Raw genomic sequence first — 20868 nt, 5'->3', positions numbered from 1 at the left:
TTGCATTGCTGATGCTTTGAAAACTCACACATATCACACCTAAAAGGGTTTATGCAAGCTGCATGCATCACATCACAAGCCTACGAGGAGCATTGTGTGTCTGTGATCTAGCTGTGTTCCTGAGAAAGTTTTCACCCACAACACTGACCACAGTTTCCTTTAGCATCTGTCTTTAATCTCCAGAGTTTTGTTTTACTGATCTTTACCCAATCTCCACTTCTTTACTCAGAGCACACCATGTTCATTCAAGAGTGTTTTCTTCTTCTGCTTTTCACCCTGTTTCAAGCAACAGGTAAAATTTTTCTGTTTATGTTATAGAAACCATAAATATCTGACCATTGACCAATTTAATCTCTAATAGCGTTTACTCTTATTACAGCTTGCTCAGGCAGTCTTATTGTAGGAGGCCATGAGGTCAAAAAACCCAAACCATGGATGGTGTCAGTCCAGGTTGAGAACATGCACATTTGTGGAGGAACTCTTATTCAAAAGCAGTGGGTTCTGACGGCTGCACACTGCAAACTGTATGCATTTTTAAATATATTTTATTTTGTGCTAATGTTCCAACAGTTATCATTTTGAGTTCATTTAGAGCTTCTGTCTCTTCTGGTGGTTTCTTTTTAGTTTACAGCACTGCTTAGAAAAAAGGTTCTTCAATAGAGTTTTCAAGAGTTACTTTTTCACTTTTTAGAACAAATGGTTGGGCAGTGTTTTGTTTTTTGTTTTTTTCCTTTCTGATAATAGTTAAGTGTTTTCTTTCTACCACATGTTCCGTATGTTTTCTCCAAGTGTTTTAATTTTTTTTTTTTTTTGTAATATTTGGTCTCTGGTCTTTTTTAAGTTGGTTTTTCAGGTGGTTTTTTAATACTTAAGTGTTGTGTACCTCTGTAGAATCATACATAAAATACACTTAAAAGGCGCTTTGCTGGTTTACTCAATAGTTCGGTGTGGTTCACTTTTTAGCAAATATGTTCTTGAAAATTTTTTATGATAATTACTTTTTATTCCCTTTTTTGAAACAATGTCTTATACATTTATATGCTCTTTTTATTCTTATTATAAAACATTTTTCCTGGTGAAGATGGAGGTTTATTTTAAATACATTTAAGGGTTCACAGCATACACATAAAAGCTAATTGTTTTAAAGGTTTAAATAGGACCTTTATAGAACCTTTGAAAAATACTTGAAAAAATGGTGGCAAAATAAAATTTTCTTTAAAAAAAAAAAAAAAAGAAAATTATTTGATTTTACATTTTTTAAATACGACTTTAGCAGCAAACTGTTAATTAACTGCTTGTTGATAATTTAATAAGTAAATAAAAATAAGGCCATTAAAGTTCGGTCTATTAAAGTTGACCTAAAAATGTTGTTGCACTGAATCAGAATCAATTAGTGTAGCAGATATCAAAGAAATTTAAGAAATGAGGCTGTTTTTATTGCTGAACTCCGCTACAAGTCATGTAGTTGCCATGATAGCAATAAAAAAAACTAAAATAACAGATACATTCTTAAATTTCATATAAAATATTAATATTAAATGTAATAGTGTTACCTGCAAATCAAATTAGTATAACCCTATATAAATCTGTCCTTGAGCGATATTTCTAATATATATTTATAAAATAAATAAAAAATATAAGACGAGTAAAAGAATAAAATGCACATTATCCCTAATTTAACCACAATTCAAATTTTGTTTCAGTGCTTCCAAATCTAAACCAATGACAGTGCTTGTAGGTGCTCACTCTCTGACCAAGAACAAAAAAGCAGTACGAGTCAAAGTTGAGAGCGCTTATATCCCCGAAACGTTCAGTGTTGAAAAAAAGATTGATGACATCATGCTCCTGAAGGTAAAGAACAGTCTTGTAATGAAAAAATTGTCAAAAGTTTCCATGAAGTGCATTAAGATTTTGATACTATTTTTTTCCAGCTCCAAAACAATGTCCATTTGCAGAAAAACAAAATTCAAGTGAAGACAATTCCCAAATCGGGCAGAAAAATCCAGACAGGGACAAAATGTGAAGTGATGGGTTGGGGAACTATTCAGACAGATGACCTTAAACCATGTGACACCTTGCAAGAGTTGGAGGTGACGGTTGTGGACAGAGAGTTGTGCAACTGCTTCTACAACGGCAAACCTAACATCACTGAAGATATGCTGTGTGCAAAAAACAAGCAAGGGAACAAAGATGCATGCTGGGTAAGTCAAGCTGTTCCACTATTAGGGGAATACATTTAATATCAACCGCTAAAATTATTCACAGAACAATTCCTTCTTGACTACAATTTATTAACTTGTGGTCAAGAAGAAACAACATGTCAAGCATGTCCCTGTGAATGAGTTACTATAGAAACAAAAACAGATTTGAACATGAGCATTAACATACAGCTGTGTTAAATTTAAAAAAATAAGTGGTTTAAAGATAAAAAAAAATTTTAATAATAAAAAATACCAAAGGCTCACATGAATAAAGATTATATACTGGTGTGGGCAGAGTCTGAGGTTGACTAAGTTTATTTTCTCAAACAAAGAAATAAAATGCCATTCAGCATCCAGAAGAATGAACTGTACCTTGATGTATTTTCAGGGAGATTCAGGTGGACCTTTGCAGTGTAAGAAAGATATTGTGGGTGTGGTGTCTGGAGGAAATGGCTGTGGCAATCCCAAGAAACCTGGCGTCTACACTCTTCTCTCCAAGAGGCACGTTCTCTGGATCAACAACAAACTTAAAAAGCATTTCAACAGCACAGATGTTTAAAAACATGATGTTCATCCATGCTTGCAATAGATGAAGTTGTATACAGTAGTCAATTGGTGTATACACCACGTAATATTCACTTGACCTTTACTTACTGTTTGATTTTCTTTTATCTTTTACTTCACACATACTGCAAAAATCACAAATGTACATTTGTGTGGTCTTGAAAGCTGCGTTTGTGTTTTTTTCTTTCGGTTTTAGTTGTTTTTCTCAGCAACTTTGTGTGTTGTTCTTTTTTTTTTTCATTAGATAACATTGTGTCTGTGGAGTCCACATCAGAAAGTTTGCTTGAGAGAAACCCCACAGTGGGTGATTTGCAAAAGCACAATTGTTAGTCATTATAAGCAAAAAAATAAATAAAAAGCAAGTTTTAGACTCATCTTTTATGAAACGTTTGGGTTTCTTTGATAATTCAGATCAGTAATTGCTTTTATTAATGATCTCTCTTCTATGTAATTGTTCCACTAGATTTAGGGAGGTTTGTGCTCATTCAGCCAACAGGGATTTAGAAAAGTCAGGTACCGATGTCAATTTTCCGATTCATCCCAAAGGTGTTCAGCAGGCTTGAGGTCAGAGCTCTACTCAAGATCTTTCACTCCATGTAAACCATATAACTTCATGGAGCTCACTTTGTGAACAGGAGCATTGTCTTGCTGAAACCGGGTTTGAGTCTCCTAGTTTCAAATGAAGGAAAAAATTGAATGCTTTTCAATAGTGTGCCTCTAATTTTTGTTTTAACAGTTTGGAGATGAACTACATGGCTGGAAAGGTTGGTGTCCCAATACAAAACCTACTCTATCATGTAGATACTGTAAATAAAAAAGACACTGTGTGGGGTGTTATTATAAGAAAACCTCTAAGAGTTTTATTCTTTTTAATATACATCAATTTGACAACAAATTGCATTTAAATTGATTTTTACATGTATTGTTAAATGTGTGTGAAACTAGCTTATCATTCTCTTAGCAGCCTTATATTTTCCTCTCTAATAAAGTCAATAAAATGCATGAAAAAAAAATTCCAGAATACTTTACCTTTTAATATTACAAAGCGCTGGAGATGCTCAAGAAAAATTTTAACTTGCGGAAAGGGTTTGTGAAAAATCATGTGTAATTGTAAAAATAAAAGTTTGTTCTTACTGAAAATTTCATCAAAATAATTATTATGCATGTTGTCATACAAGTTATGGTGCATGAGCAGTTACTATAGAAACAATAAATAAATAAATATTTGAGCATTGTCAAAATATGTTTTTCTTCAATGACTTTATAAAAGCCTTTAGCCCAGTTTATGGAGCGTAACAGGTTTGTTTGTTGATGGTTTACACTTGGGTGCATTCTGACAATCCGTTCACTAAAATGTCTGCTGATGTCCAAGCACAAACAAGCCAAAACCTCCTGCTGACAGCACATGGCCAATTTCTAACACCCACAGAGTAGCTGAAAGCATGAGCAACCTAAAAAGTGATGAATTTTGCAAAATTCTAACACTTGGCTGAAATACATTTTTATTTCCTGCTGAAACCTTGTTGTGTTTAGTATAGAGTATAGGTGAAATGCATCATAATAAATATGAGCAACAGCTTGATCTTTATTTAAATAAGAAAATGATGCAAAGTTAATACTTTGAAAAATATGTGTGCATGCAATACATTATCATGTAATTAAAGAGGATAATTGCAGGTAAAGATACTTTATTCGCAAATATAAAATATAGACAAAGAGTCAAGAAAAAGTAACAAAATGCAAAATAGATGACCACATGAACAAGAGAAAAACATTAAGAGACAAGCATGAGAAACATGAAAATCAAACTTGAAGGATGAGATTATATACTGTGCAAGTGCCAATTCACAGTGAAACAGGAAACATACATGTGTGACTTTTATGTAATGAGGGTGAGGAGGGTTTAATGTGCCAAACTAAAAACAAAACAAAAAAATAGCCTGACATGAAAACAAGAGCCATAACTTGAAGCATGGACAACAAGATCAACAACCATGAATTACAAACTTGAGACAATTAGTGAGGAGCAAGGTGGGACTTACATACACTTACTCAGTGGTGGGCCATGCATTTGGTACCTGGGCTTTCAGTGGGGACTTACCCGAATTAATCCACCGCTTAATACCACCACTATCATGTCACAATTATAGAAACTATCAATACAATACGAAAGCGCATGATAAAAACGCATGGCATTACAGAGAGAGAGGAATTTCACATATGGAGTGCGAATACCATTTTTATTAAAGCAAGCTCCAAACCTCTACACTACAACCGCAACTGTTCCACCTACATCATCTGGAGCAGTTCAGAATTCATATTTGTCTAATAACATGACAAAAACATAAAAAAATGTAAGTAAAATACAACCCACTTACCATATTACTCACATAATATGCACTGCTCCTCAGAGGCTGTAAGCCACTGGTACGGCTCGTATTCACTGCTCTGGAAGTGGTAAACAAACCCTTTCCAGGGCTGAGACAAACTAGCTAGCTTCAGGGTTAGCTAACCTCTCCTCACGATGTCTAGCTTTTCTTAAAAATAGATTTTTAAGAATGTCCGAAACCAAATCAATTTCACTTCAGCATCAGCCATCAGCCATTGTGGGCATAAAAAAGACTAACTCAAATGTATTAATGTGTGTAGAGTGCTACAGACATGTTTTGCTAGTCAAAGATGGCTGTAACAGCTTCGCTCTGACCAACCAATAAGAAAAATACTGACAAAATTTAAATGGCTAGAAAAACAGACCATTGTTAATATAGTTTAAGGTAAAAAGGTCAGCACTACTGATTCTGAAGGCCCTGGGTGGATTAGATTAACATGGCAGCACATAGAGGCTGAAATCTGATTGGACAAAAAAATCTAACATCCACATACACGTACTGGAAGTAGTGCAGCCAAGAAAAAAACTACGAAATATAGAGAATAAACTCCTGGCAATAAATTAATACAATTTCATGAAATGTCGGTCAGTGCTTCTGATAGTGTTTAGGCCAGTAGAGAAGGCTTTGCTGGCCCTGACCACCCACCACTGCACTTACTAATCAGGGAGGACAAGTAACAGGTGTGAGAAAACAGTTGCATGACTCACTAGTCATAATTCTGACAGAGATTAGTAATGCGATGACATAGAAGTGCTCTGGCTGCTGAAAAATACACGCTGTCCATAATTCTGACACATACCTTAGAATCTACAGTCTAATTTGTCAAAAAAAATTATATATACTATTATGATATGATATATAAAATGTGTCATGAATATTATATAATAATCTGGTTTGGGAACTCGGGCCATGGAGGGAGACAATGCCGCCAGCTCTTGATGTGGTCACTTTGTGAGTGGAGGTCACGACGCATGGTCAGGTTGTGAGAGGGCTTGATGTTGCCCCCCCTGGTGTGGTCAGGTTGTAGGAGGAGATTGCACTTGGTTTGATGGGCCCCCCTTGTTGGCTCCTAAATTTAGCTTGGCTGGAGGGGACACACTATTGACCTCTGGCATAGAGCTGGCATTGAGCATGGCATGGAAAGCTGCTTAGAGATGGCCTCTCACTATAGCATGGCATGGGACTTTTTTTTTTTTCCCTCATAAAAAAGTGGAAACAGGATAGCAGGCAGATCAGTCAGACTGAACTTCAACACATTAACTTCTGAATTTGCGCATCCAGCCTCTGTGCCAATCTCCTCTGCCCACTGGTGAACTGGACTGGTGGGCTCAGAGAGCATGAACACCAGCCAATTAGTCTTCTTAGGCTTGCGGTCAAAGCAAAATAAAAACTGGTATTACGTAAAGAATCCTCCCGGTTGGAAAAAGCCAATATTATAAAATTGCTCTGTTTTTGCCCACAGCATTCACAAAATTGGTGAAGCAGTCTGTCAAGTAAAGTGTGTGCACTGAAAGCACATGATAGGCAGAGCGGATGAAAGTGCTGGGTAAGAGAGTTTATTTAAATATACTGGCAAAAAAATCCAAAACAGCAGGCAGAGTCAAAAACGTGGTACTGGCAAAGGTTGATCAATAATACTAGGGAAACCAATAACACTAGGGGAAAACCACCAACAATAAAGAGAAAACAAAATAACAATAATACCATGTATCTAATTAAACTTTCTTGTGTTTTTTCCCCATTTTGTAGCAACCTGTAATTATTTTAGATGATTTAAGAACTGACTTGTTTTTGCTAGTGAGTAAATAACACCTACATTCCAGTTAGCTTGTGTATGTCATGTGATGAATGTGATTTAATTATGAAACAGTTACATCACAAGCTTTTTTGGTGGGTTTTTTGAGTAAGAATAATTGTAAATATAGCTGCAAGCAGCGATGGCGGGCCCTCGCACATTTGTGTATCGCTAGACGGTGCCTCCCAGAAAACAATGCACGGTGGGCAAGTGCATCAAGTGGGTAAATATCAGTGGACTATTTTATGTTGTTGCCAAGTGCTTAATTACGCCTGAAAATGAAAGTAAAGTTTGACGCGTTGCTATGGGAACAGCGTTTGATATATCAAAAATTCCTCCTCAATTTATCATCTACAATGTCTCAGCATCATGTTGACCACTTTTGGTGTCAATCGCATAAATATGTCTCGCCATCATGTTCGCCACGTTTGATGTCAATCGCATGAATTCCCTAGGAGGAGTATTTAAAAGTTCACCGCATGCACTTATAAAACAAACCAAAATGGCTGACTTCCTGTTGGGCGTAGCTCATAGTTTAGAGGGCGAAAGTTGTTCGGCTCGATGAGGTCTATATGCATACCAACTCTTGTACATGTGCGTACATAATTGCCCGATCTGTGCACAAATGTTTGTTTTTGAATTACAGGGGGCGCTACAGAGCCCCCCTGCCACGCCTGTATACCAGCCTTTCTAAGGCCCTAGTGACAAAGGACTCTGACGTGTGTGCCAAATTTCAAGAGTTTTCGAGTATGTTAAGGGACCTCTAATGACCAATGTGTGTAAAAAATAAAAAAAAAATATAGCTGCAAGCAGCGATGGCGGCCCTCGCACATTTGTGTATCGCTAGACGGTGCCTCCCAGAAAACAATGCACGGTGGGCAAGTGCATCAAGTGGGTAAATATCAGTGGACTATTTTATGTTGTTGCCAAGTGCTTAATTACGCCTGAAAATGAAAGTAAAGTTTGACGTTGCTATGGGAACAGCGTTTGATATATCAAAATTCCTCCTCAATTTATCATCTACAATGTCTCAGCATCATGTTGACCACTTTTGGTGTCAATCGCATAAATATGTCTCGCCATCATGTTCGCCACGCTTGATGTCAATCGCATGAATTCTAGGAGGAGTATTTAAAAGTTCACCGCATGCACTTATAAAACAAACCAAAATGGCTGACTTCCTGTTGGGCGTAGCTCATAGTTTAGAGGCGAAAGTTGTTCGGCTCGATGAGGTCTATATGCATACCAACTCTCTTACATGTGTGTAAATGTTTGCCCCATCTGTGCACCGATATTTGTTTTTGCATTACAGGGGCGCTACAGAGCCCCCTGCCACGCCTGTATACCAGCCTTTCTAAGGCCCTAGTGACAAAGGACTCTGACGTGTGTGCCAAATTTCAAGAGTTTTCGAGTATGTTAAGGGACCCCTAATGACCAATGTGTAAAAAAAAAAAAAAAAATATAGCTGCAAGCAGCGATGGCGGCCTCGCACATTTGTGTATCGCTATACGGTGCCCCAGAAAACAATGCACGGTGTGCAAGTGCATCAAGTGGGTAAATATCAGTGGACTATTTTATGTTGTTACTGACCCATTTGGGGACTGTAAGCAAAAGAAACCCCACATTTTAGACAAACAGGGGCGCTAGTGGGCCACTTAAGAGACACACCCTTGTCCGACCTTTTGGACACACTTAACAGCCGACAAATGTGATGTATGTGTCAAATTTCAAGTTAATCTAAGCATGCCAAAAGCCTTAAATATGCCTGAAATAAAATGTAAGTTTGACGTTGCCATGAGAACAGCGTTCGAGATATCAAAAATCACTTTGCAAATTATCATCTACAATGTCTCGCCATCATTTTGATTATGTTTGGTGGCAATCGCATGAATATCCTAGGAGGAGTATTTAAAAGTTAACCACATGCAACTGTCAAAAAATCCACCTTTTGTGACTGACACACTTCCTGGCGCCTGTTGGTGGCGCTATGTCCAAGATTCACAATAGGCACATTGATGCGATCGGAATCCTTGGCGGACATATACACTGCGTGTCATCCGAATAAGACATTTTTTGCTTTAGATATTAGACACTTCCTGTTTTCTGAATTCGCCATAAATTTGTCGCCTCGCCATGGCAGCACCGTTCAAAATATAAAAAAATCCCTTCACAATTTAGCAAGTGCAATGTCTCGGCATCATGTTCACCATGTTTGATGTCAATCGCATGAATTCCCTAGGAGGAGTATTTAAAAGTTCACCACATGCACTTATGAAACCATCCAAAATGTCCGACTTCCTGTTGGGCGGAGCTAATAGGTTTAATTGTGAAAGTTGTTCGGCTCAATGAGGTCTATAGGCGTACCAACTCTCGTACATGCGCGAACATAATTGCCCGATCTGTGCACGAATGTTTGTTTTTTAATTACAGGGGGCGCTACAGAGCCCCCCTGCCACGCCTGTATACCAGCCTTTCTAAGGCCCTAGTGACAAAGGACTCTGACGTGTGTGCCAAATTTCAAGAGTTTTCGAGCATGTTAAGGCACACAAAGTGCATGCCAAATGCTTAAATATGCCTGAAATAAAAGTAAAGTTTGAGGCGTTGCCATGAGAACAGCGTTCGAGATATCAAAAATCACTTTGCAAATTATCATCTACAATGTCTCGGCATCATGTTGACCACGTTTGGTGTCAATCGCATAAATATCCTGGAAGGAGTATTTAAAAGTTCACCACATGCAACTGTCAAAAATCCACCTTTGTGACTGACACACTTCCTGGCGCCTGTTGGTGGCGCTATGTCCGAGATTCACAATAGGCACATCGATGCGATCGGAATCCTTGGCGGACATATACACTGCGTGTCATCCGAATAAGACATTTTTGCTTTAGATATTAAACACTTCCTGTTTTCTGAATTCGCCATAAATTTGTCGCCGCCATGGCAGCACCGTTCAAAATATAAAAAAATCCCTTCACAATTTAGCAAGTCCAATGTCTCGCCATCATGTTCGCCACGTTTGATGTCAATCGCATGAATTCTAGGAGGAGTATTTAAAAGTTCACCGCATGCACTTATAAAACAAACCAAAATGGCTGACTTCCTGTTGGGCGTAGCTCATAGTTTAGAGGCGAAAGTTGTTCGGCTCAATGAGGTCTATAGGCGTACCAACTCTCGTACATGCGCCGAACATAATTGCCCGATCTGTGCACGAATGTTTGTTTTTAATTACAGGGGCGCTACAGAGCCCCCTGCCACGCCTGTATACCAGCCTTTCTAAGGCCCTAGTGACAAAGGACTCTGACGTGTGTGCCAAATTTCAAGAGTTTTCGAGTATGTTAAGGGACCTCTAATGACCAATGTGTGTAAAAAAAAAAAATATAAAAAAAAAATAAAATTATTAAATTCTAAGGAAAACAATAGGGCTTCGCACCTCTGGTGCAGGCCATTCTGGCCTGCTCCTCGGTGCTCGGGCCCTAATAAATTCTAAGGAAAACAATAGGGCTTCGCACCTCTGGTGCAGGCCATTTTGGCCTGCTCCTCGGTGCTCGGGCCCTAAATACTGAATAAGGTGGAATAAATATAATGTTTGCACTAACATCTCAACTAATTCTAAGCAGCATTACTTAGATATATGATTCTTTAAATGGCACTGCAAACATGTAACCATGAAACCTGACAACTATACATTAGTTGTATAGCAAATAACCATTGCAACTCTATGAGCAATACCAAAATGTAAGATATTACCAACACAAAACTTGCCCAGTCACTTAAACTAAAAAATATTGCAAAGTAATTTTTAGCCATGTGAAAAGGAAAGTACACCCTTCTTGAATTATATGGTTTTATGTGTCAGGACATAAAAATCATCTGGTCCAAATCAGGTTTTACTTATTACATAAATACAACCTTAGATGGTTGTTAAGACGTGATGTGGTCCAGATGATTTTTTTTCTTACAGTGTGCCATTATTTATTTTTACAAAAATCTAGCCAAAATGGAGAAGCCATGTGTGGAATAATTAAATAAACTTTAACTGCTTCTATAGGATTTAAGAGGCTAAGTGGATGTTCTAGCAAATTCACAACAATTTCAGATTATGCAAAAACACACACACACCACATGTACATTACGGACAAACAACTCATACCAACTGTCAAACAAAGTGGTGGAGGGGTGATTTGGGCTTGTTTTGCATCCACAGGAACTGGGGGGATTCCAGAAAGCAAGACTGTCAGATATACCCTGAACTCTCAGTTGATTAACCCAACACTTGTTTATTTTGTGTATGTCGGTTCCAAACCTCCTATTTGGTATCCCAGAGTAAATGCATGCACACATAGATTACAAAAAGACATTTTCAATGGATCGTTGATTTCAGGATTCACCATGGAAACACAAGGCAGGGGAAAAAAATGAGCTACATACTTCCGAGAAACTGGGTTGGAGGTTTTAATGGTGGTTTACTAAGAATATAAGCCCATTACAACTAAATAAAAAAAAACTGCTGCATCAGCGAAAGAAAGACAGTTGGCTTGGCAAAAATAAATAATGGACAGTAAATGTATGAGTTTATAAAATTATAAAGCTACTTTTCCTTTTCACTGTGATGCAAATTTCTTTTGGGGCATGTCGCAAAAATAGACAATCATTTACTTTCTGGCCTCCATAAATTTCTTAATACTATTGCAGTAGTGTAGATAATTGGCTATTAATATACTGCCAAAAGTATTGGGTCACCTGAGCTTTTCTGCTTTATGTGGTTCTTCCCCAAATTTTACCACAAAGCTGGAGGCAGTCAATTGCATAGGTCTTTAGATGCGCTATAATAAAATGTTGCATTCACTTGAACTTGGGAACCCAAACCTTTTCCAGCATGGCAAAGCACAAAGTGAGCTCCTTGAAGATCTGGTTTACATGCTTTGGAAAGGAAGATCTTGAGTGGCCTGTTATAAAGCTCTGATCTCATCCCTACTGAACATCTTTGGGTGCTGACGCTGACTGCACCCCAGGCCTCCTCACCTACATCAGTACCTGACTTTCGTAATACCATTGTGGCTGATGAACACAAATATCCACAAGCACACCTGTGATCAAAGGGATTCTAGGGGGCAGTTTGTCAGACTCAGCTACCAACACAATTGACTTCGTAAAATGTAGGTGTATATTATTACTTACGATTTCTTGATATTTACACTACTTTTTATCAGTTTTTAATAAATAAGATCATCAACATGGTCACCATTTAAAAAAGGCCTTTTGAATGCATTTTACAGTCATTGTTTCACTTGTGCATTATTCATGGTTATTTTATTTTTCTGCATATGCTGTATACTGTAAACTTATTTATAGTAGTCTTAGATGTTCCTAAAATCTTTCTTAATTAGTTGTATTTGTTTGAGAATTTGCATTAAGTATCTTCTTGGTTTAATTGTATTTAAGTTGCTGATGGTCCCATTGTATTATTGGACCCTTCTGCAACACCATACTGTCCCAGTTGTAAGTGATTATTGTCTTTAGGTCTTTAGGTCTTTAGGTCTTTAGGTTTCTGTTCGGTAGACCAAGAATCCTTATACTTGTTTGCACTGTAGGATTAAGATGAAAAGACAACTTCTGCTGTGACAAAGTCAAAATGCAGGGAGGCCCATAGAGGTAAGATGCACAAACCCCAAAACCGCCACTGCCCACCCCTTCCTCCTTTTTTTCTTCTTACCAAAAACAATTAAAAACAACTGTCATTGACATTTTACAGAATATGACTGGGGACGTATATGCAGATGTTGGTCTATGTACCTCCACCTCCACCTTTTCTCAAATAAAGATTTGGTCTGTAATTGTTTTACATTTTCAATCATTTTGAATTATATTGTCTTTCTAGTTGCCCACCAAAGAGCTGTATGAGGTCCATCTATAAGGGCAATGTTAGATGGACATGTAGATGGACCTTTATACATCTTCAAATCTAGGGCAAAAGTGCTGAACATAAAAAAAGGCCAGATTTGAAATTAAAATGTTGGAGCACCAGTACTGGGAAAAAGTATGTGAGCATTATTTGTCATTTATTGTTAATTGGAATATAAAGAATTAAATAAATATGTCTTTTTATTACAGCAAATACAGAAAGAATTAACACCCTTTGGTAACTGAATTTATTTAAAGTAATTTTGGCAAATCATGTCTTGTACCACAAAGATGATTTCCTAGACATTCTGGCATCATGTCCAGACCCTGTCCATTTGGCTTCAACATTAGTGATGAGGTGGGTGGCATCACATATTACCTAATTAGTGGGGACTAATAATGAGGGTGATTATAGTTTAAAATATTTAGATTCAGTCCAAAAGATTTAGCACCCAATAATCTATTGTTACCTGCACATTGATGGTGGACTTCCTATTACCAACTGAGTCCCAGTCATTGACTCAAGGAGCCTTAATAGGAATGTGGGTTTCATCAATACCCCCAGTTACATTTTGGAACCCTGAAACAAAGTTATTTATTTGGAAACATTTTAATGATTATAGCTGTATACAGTATGGATAGATTAGGTAGTGCATTGTAAATAAAATGGTCTTGGTGGAATTCCTCTTTAATGATTTAGTGGTTTATGGTCAGGGAACTGCACAAAAGTGTGCATACTGTACAAACTGCTCTACAGATGTGCTCATCCTCTGAAAAAAAAAAATCATATTATCTGTGCTTCCACATCCACTGGATTGTCTTCAAATGGGCACGCTATGCTGTCACCTCTATAAAACAAACTAAACTTCAAACTGAACCTACTCTGGTTATGTTTAAAGAATAAGTTATGGCTATGGCTACTTACAAATCCTGAAAATTGCATTGATTTTTGGAACCAAAAGCAGAGGATATCCGCTTATTTACCCTTAAACAGCCAAAAGGCTAACAGGACTCAGGTGGAAACATTAGAAACTAATTAGGGCTACAGAAACAAAATGGCGACATCTGGTGGGCGGAAAAACGGGAAACGCAAGCAAAAGAACAAACAAAAGGCTGAAAACATACCGAAGCACCACAGAACCTGACTCCTCTGCATGCTAAAGTATGTTAGCATAAAATTTGAGGTTATCTATGTGACAGCTAAAGCTTGGCTTAAACTGGGTCATGCAACAGTACAATGACCCCAAGCACACCAGCAAAGCTACAACAGAATGGATGAAGAAGGGAAGAATCAAAGTGTTGCAATGGCCCAGTTAAAGTTCAGACCTCAGAGCTGGGCATTAACAAATGCACACAAACCTCCAGGAACTAAAAGAGTCAAGTAGAGTGAAAATAATTTATTTACAGTGAGAGAGTGATAAAGTCATACAGAGCATTAATTACTTTATGTTATTGCTGCTAAAGGTGGTTCTACAAAGCAATAGAATCATAAGGTGTATTTCACAAATGGTTTCTCCATTTCGACTATAATAAACAATGACGATGCTGTTTCCTGTATTTATTATTAACAATATTGCATTGCACTAGTCCTTGTTAAGTAAAGGACTTTAATCATTCTAAGTAAGTTTTCAGGTCCAAGGTCTTTCCTGTACTATGGTTTTCCTGTGATCTTGATTGTCTTTGGCAGTTATGATAGAAAGATGGATAGCTTCCAGAAGGCGTCCTTTATTTCAAAGTTCTGAGGAAAATGATAGCGAGAGAGAGAGAGAGAGAGAGAGAGAGAGAGAGAGAGAGAGAGAGAAGATGTCTGAAATGTGAGTGATAACAGGATTGTATCACTACCTAGTGGATAAGCATATATTAAAACGCATTCACCTGCTTAAAATGCCCTTCTGCAATCAATACCAACAACAAAAAAAAAAACAAGCAGGAAGTTTTAATCTGAAATGCTTCTTTTTCAAGTTTAAATCTGTTATGACTAGCATTTGCTTCAATATTTGCTCTATTTCTAATTATTTCTATGTACTGCTTCTATGAATACCAGTTCCATGTATTGTATGTACAGTATAATTCAATTCTGTTTCATGAATTCTGTTTCATGAATTGCTGAATTCTGGATTTTGATTGGCCAGAAATGTATTATCTCTAATAACAGTTCAGCTACAAGTAACAGGGTAATATGAAATAATCATTTGTATACAGTGTTGTTTTAACAGAAAGTACTTATATAGGGATTCGTATTGGAGATGAAAACTAAAGTCTAACAACCAAAATTTGACAATAATGTGTAAATGGTAATATAGCGATTTTTGTGCTTTTTGTTTTCTTTACAACAGGTCAATATGTTAAACTTTGACAAAAAAGAGAGAGGCCAATAAGGAAATATTTTTAAACCACCCAGTATTTTTCCTAGTATATTTTTATATATACTGTATACTATAATCTACACTCATTTCCCCATAATGACAAAGTGAAAACAGAATTTTTGAAATTTTTGTACATTTACATGTATATTTAAAAAAAAATATTACATGTAAATAAGTATTCAGAACCTTTGCAACAACATTTAGGTCAGATGATGAGATGTTTCTACACCTTGACTGGAGTCCACCTTTCTATAAAAGGCCTCACAGCTAACAATGCATATCAGAGCAAAAAACAAGCCATGAGGTCAAAGGAACTGGCTGCAGAGCTCAAAAACAGGTTTGTGGCAAGATCACAGTGGCCTCCATAATTTTTAAATGGAAAAAAGTGCGGTACAACAAGAGTTGGTGGCCTGGCCTAAGCAAATAAAGAGTCAGAGAAGTGACTAAGAACCTGATGGTCACTCTGACTGACTGAGCTGACTGAGGAGATCCTGTGTGGAGATGGGACAAAGTTCCAGAAGGACAACAATCACAGCACACCTCCAGCAATTTGAGATCTGACGCAAGCCTCTCCGCTGTGCAAAACCTTTGGAAGCTCGCTTGGAGTGAGCTTCCAAGCGAGCTTCCATGGGTTTTGCAAATAAATAATTAAATAGTGTGCCTTACTACTTTACTATTAAAAATGCATGTTCTACAGATACCATATAAAATACAGGTATGACATCATATGACATCACATTTTAAATGCACATTGTTATGAGTCAAAATGACTCAACATTTAAAATGCAGATTATAGCAATTTAGATTCCATGTATAGCTTATGACTAGTCAGTAAGTATTTGCCATAGTCTAATGCATTAGTTTCGAATTATGACCCGATCATAACTAATTTTTAGATTTGAGAAAAGCCTCAGGTAAAATGTTGCTAAAACTGTGGCTCTGTGTTGCACATACATAAAAAAAAAAAAAAAAAAAAAAGAAAGGTCAGTTTGTGCTTGCTTGAGTAAACATGAGGTCACCTTGTGTTTTCCCAAACATGTCTTGGCTGTGTACAACCAACAGTTCTTTTATGTGGTCTTTTCTAAATCTCTTAACTGCATAAGACTTAACTGCTAAGCTGGTTATGTTCAAGTATGTCTAATTATAAAGCACAGCATGAAAAAGCTTTTGGATTTAAATGATATATAGCTGTTGCCTATTATATTGTGATTTCTGTCCATTTGAAATTCAGATTAACTCTATTGATATGACATATTGAGGTCTGTGCCAATTCTATCAAAATTCAAAGATTATTAAACACGATTGTCTGTAAATCAGTTTTGCATCAGTAGACTAGAGAGTCTAGAGCCCTACCTGTATGCTGTAGAATAAGCTTTCAGCCTGTAATTTTCATCATTCTAAGTAGTGATTTTGAAAAATCCTAAATCCTATGATTAAAGACGGTCAGATCATAATAGTTGCTAAGTTCTTGTAGATACATTGAGCCAAGGTTGTGTAGAGCTAGACATATTTTGCTCTTGCAATAAAAACCTTTCTTATTCTTGTGCATTTGGCTTTGTTACAATAACTATATGTTTGCTGTTGCGCCTTCAAGCATTCATTCAAAGTTGAGAGAAAAAGGTGTGAATGGTGTGTGACATTTTTATACCATTATTTGTGGTGTTTTTATAATGTGTATAGTGCTGTTATTGTTAATAAATAATGAGGTCTAATTATAAGGGCAATAATTTTTTTCTTTACAGATCAATCTTTACAGACATCTTCAACATCTCCCTGAGCAGCAAAATTGTTCCTACGTGCCTCAAGACAACGACCATCATTTCCGTGCCGAAGAAGTCTACTGTCTCCTGCATTAATGACTATCAACCCGTCGCGCTCACACCCATTGTGATGAAGTGCTTCGAGAGTTTGCCAATGACACGACTGTGGTGGGTCTCATCAGTAAGAAAGACGAGTCAGCTTACAGAGAGGAGGTGCACCATTTAACAGCCTGGTGTGGAGCCAACAACCTGTCTCTGAACATTGACAAAACCAAAGACATGGTTATGGACTTCAGGAGAGCACAGAGCAGCCATTCTCCACTGATCATCGATGGATCCTCAGTGGACATCATCAAGAGCACCAAATTCCTTGGTGCTCATCTGGCGGATAACAGAGGGACCATTGAGAGCATCCTGAGCAGCTGTATCACTGCCTGGTTTGGGAACTGCACCGTCTCGAATAGCAAGACCCGACTGAGGATAGTGAGGACAGCTGAGAAGATTATCGGAGTCTCTCTCCCCTCTATTAAGGACATTTACACTACACGCTGCATCCGCAAAGCCAACAGCATTGTTGGAGACCACACACCCGTCACACACACATTCTTTACCCTCCTGCCATCAGAAAAGCGGTTCTGAAACATTCGGGCCGCCACAGCTTTTTCCCGCATCAACTCCTCAATACACAGAACTAAACTGGAACTCACACACACACACACACACACACACACACACACACACACACACTCACTCAAATGTGTGTTACCGAACTGTACAACCTGAACTTAACACACACTCATTACTCATCTCAATCCATTCCACCATCATTTATTTTTTATTATTTATATTTGACTGTATTATACTGTTAACATGCTGTTTTTTGCACCTCTCAACAACTGCTACTGCTGTTTTTTGCACTGCTTTGTGTTTGTTTATATATACTCTCAGTTATAGTTTTTCATAGTTCTCTTTGAACAGTACTGTATATTCAGAGTATACAGTAGGTTTTCTTGTGCTATGTTGGGTCATATTGTCTTGTGCTGTCTTGTGTTGTCTGTCTGTCTGCACTGATTGTCTGTACTGTTTTTCGTCTGCACTGTTTTCACTAGCTTGCACTCGATGCACTTTATGTAGCTTTGTGTTATGTTGTAGATCTATGTTGTTTAGTGTAGCACCAGGGTTCTAAAAGAACGTTGTCTCGTTTTTACTGTGTACTGTGTACCACTGTGTATAATAAAAATGATAATAAAAGCTTCTTGACTTGACTTGACTACATAAGTGTGGAGTGTTTTTTTTTTTTTGTGTGCTTCAAGTCACATGGTCAAAATGGAATTATAACCTGCCATTAATAAACTTCTGCTTACTCCCAAATGAAGATCAGCTGTTTTTGTACAATCCTAATGACATTTTCTTAATTTTATCTGACTGATGAAGCCGTAATCTACATAAAAGAAAGCATATATGATTGAAATTTCATTGTGAAAAGATATCAGTTGGAAAAAAGGGTATGAAAGAATTCCCTGTACATTAGATATACAATGAAATATTGTGACGTATGAAAAATAAACACCACAGTGACATTATCAAGATCAAAATGTTTGTACAAGATCAATAAAATAAAAAAAGGACACATATCAGGAAGGATGTCAAGAGAATTACAGCAGCATTATTAGTGCTGCAGGATTGTCCGGTCACTCCCTGCATGTAACAACCATTCATTGTATTCCTCATTTATTTGAATTATGTGGTAGAGTGAAACCCCTTTCTTACAAAAAAAACTGTTTTAGCCTGCTTGTGAAAAACATGACAAAATGTGTTATGGTCTAATGACACTAATAAGGAATGTGTTGGGAATAACTGAAACATAGTACATGTATGGTGCACAAAAAAGACGATCAACCTTATCACCCATAGAACCCTCTGCTTTTTAATGCCTCTCCAGGGCTCCACTTCCCTCCCATTAGCCAAACGTTGAATCCTTTATCATGGCTTTTAGTCTCTATGTAGCTGCTATTTGCAAGCAGAGCAGGAGTGCAGAGTTATCACACAAAGATCAGTCTGGCTACAAAATCATGGTCCTTGTTCATGTTTACAAATAAGTGGGTTCATGATGCTCTAGGAGCATGTTCAAAATCCATGTACAGAAAACTACAACAGTGGCAACAACAAACTCACTTACAAATAAATACACTTTTGTGCCTATGTTGTCTTATAATTCTTTGGGGAAACATTAATTCAACATAGACGAACTATATGTTGTTGAGTCTTTTAAAAAGCCACTTAATATCGCAATACACCTCTCGCAATACACCTGATCCCAAGAATAAATTATTAATAACTGAAGTCCATTGATGTGTAGAGTTTTCATAATCCACTGACACTACACAGCAAGCCAATGCTGTTTCCATTCTTAAGTAATGGTGATCAATATTTAAGAAGTGTACAGACTGTGAAGTTGTGAGTGATCTATAGCTGTCAATCAATAATAGACTAGGAGTTAAGTCTCACTCTGAGATATCAAGGACAGTGTAGCAGTTTCTGTCACAGTTCACAGACTGATAAACAGGATTCTTGGCTTTATATCAAATTAATTTTAAAGGAGAGTAAATTCTTCCCTGCACTGAATTGCAAATTGCCTTTAAGGCCCAGAAAGAGTGGCTGTATTAGTGACACTCAGAAATGGATATATATTTAGCTGTGACACTGTACACTTTATTATTATTATTATTATTATTATTATTATTATTATTATTATTATTATTATTATTATTATTATCATCAGCAGTAGTTGTATTTAGGCCATGACTTAAAAAATATTATAAAAAAATATTTTCATACCTACAGTATCTGACTTTTAGTTGGGCATATTAGACTAAAAGACCTTTGTATAGAAGTTAAGAAGGCATTAAAAAAACATATTTACAACCAAATTAATATTTCTCCTTTTAACCATATCTAAAAGGATCTTTGTGATTTATTTAAATTGATTTTATACAAAAAATGAAACAAGTACATAGATTTAAATGAATATGTAAAATTCCACTCCTAAGAATTATTATTAATGTACAAAATGGCATATTTGAGACCCCTCTGCCAAATCAGATAAAGTTTAATGGACAGAACAGGTCATGTCATTTTACTTAAGCTGGGTTATAACTTGGGCATGCAATAAAACAAACTTTATTATTTCAAACCATTATTTTGTCACTTTTGTTCTATACTTGAAAGTAACAGAGGTGTACCATGTTTAACCTAATTAACAGTGACACCATGCTGCATAGTGGGGCTGATACGCTTTGCTGTCCAATCGAGATATCTGTTTATATGCAGTGTTTACTTACCATATAACGTGAACAGTGTACTTTGGTTTTATTGTGCCAGAAAACAAGGCACAGTGTGTTAAGAGAGCATAAAAGAGTGTACTGTATTGTCATGTTGTTTATAATGTCTTAAAACTCTGTTTCAAAGTCCTAATGGAAGTTAAAAGAATTTTGGTGGGCCCTGATCCTCATTGAAAAACAAAAACCAAGCAGAAACCTAAAAGCCTGTTCCCAAACCAGTGGTGGTTCAAAAGACCTATTGGAAATCCAGTATTTACCTTCTTCTTCTTCTTTCGGCTGCTCCAATTAGGGGTCGCCACAGCGGATCATCCGTCCCCATATCACCCTGTCCTCTATATCTGCTTCTTTCACACCAACTACCTTCATGTCTTCCCTCACCACATCCATGAACCTCCTCCTTGGCCTTTCTCTTTTCCTCATACCTGGTGGATCCATCCTCAGCATTCTTCTACCAATATAATTCATATATATATTATAATATAATATATATTCCTCCTCTGCACATGTCCAAACCATCTCAATCTCGCCTTCCTCACCTTGTCACCAA

The 20868-nt window shown here is 37.0% G+C and overlaps 1 protein-coding gene across 1 annotated transcript; it reads left to right on the top strand.

Moving 5' to 3' along the window:
* The first annotated feature begins 201 nt into the window (after positions 1–201).
* LOC124398000 (granzyme K-like) lies at positions 202–3994 on the top strand. Its single transcript, XM_046867955.1, has 5 exons — positions 202–292; positions 380–524; positions 1704–1851; positions 1932–2201; positions 2590–3994. Exons 1-5 carry the CDS (start codon positions 238–240, stop codon positions 2758–2760), a joined length of 789 nt encoding a protein of 262 aa, XP_046723911.1. The 5' UTR covers positions 202–237; the 3' UTR covers positions 2761–3994.
* The last annotated feature ends 16874 nt before the right edge of the window (positions 3995–20868 follow it).

Source organism: Silurus meridionalis, chromosome 15, assembly GCF_014805685.1.
Source record: "Silurus meridionalis isolate SWU-2019-XX chromosome 15, ASM1480568v1, whole genome shotgun sequence".
In the NCBI taxonomy this organism is placed as follows: Eukaryota; Metazoa; Chordata; class Actinopteri; order Siluriformes; family Siluridae; genus Silurus; species Silurus meridionalis.
The sequence above is the reverse complement of the archived record's forward strand: the minus strand, read 5'-3'. Positions and strand labels throughout refer to the sequence as shown.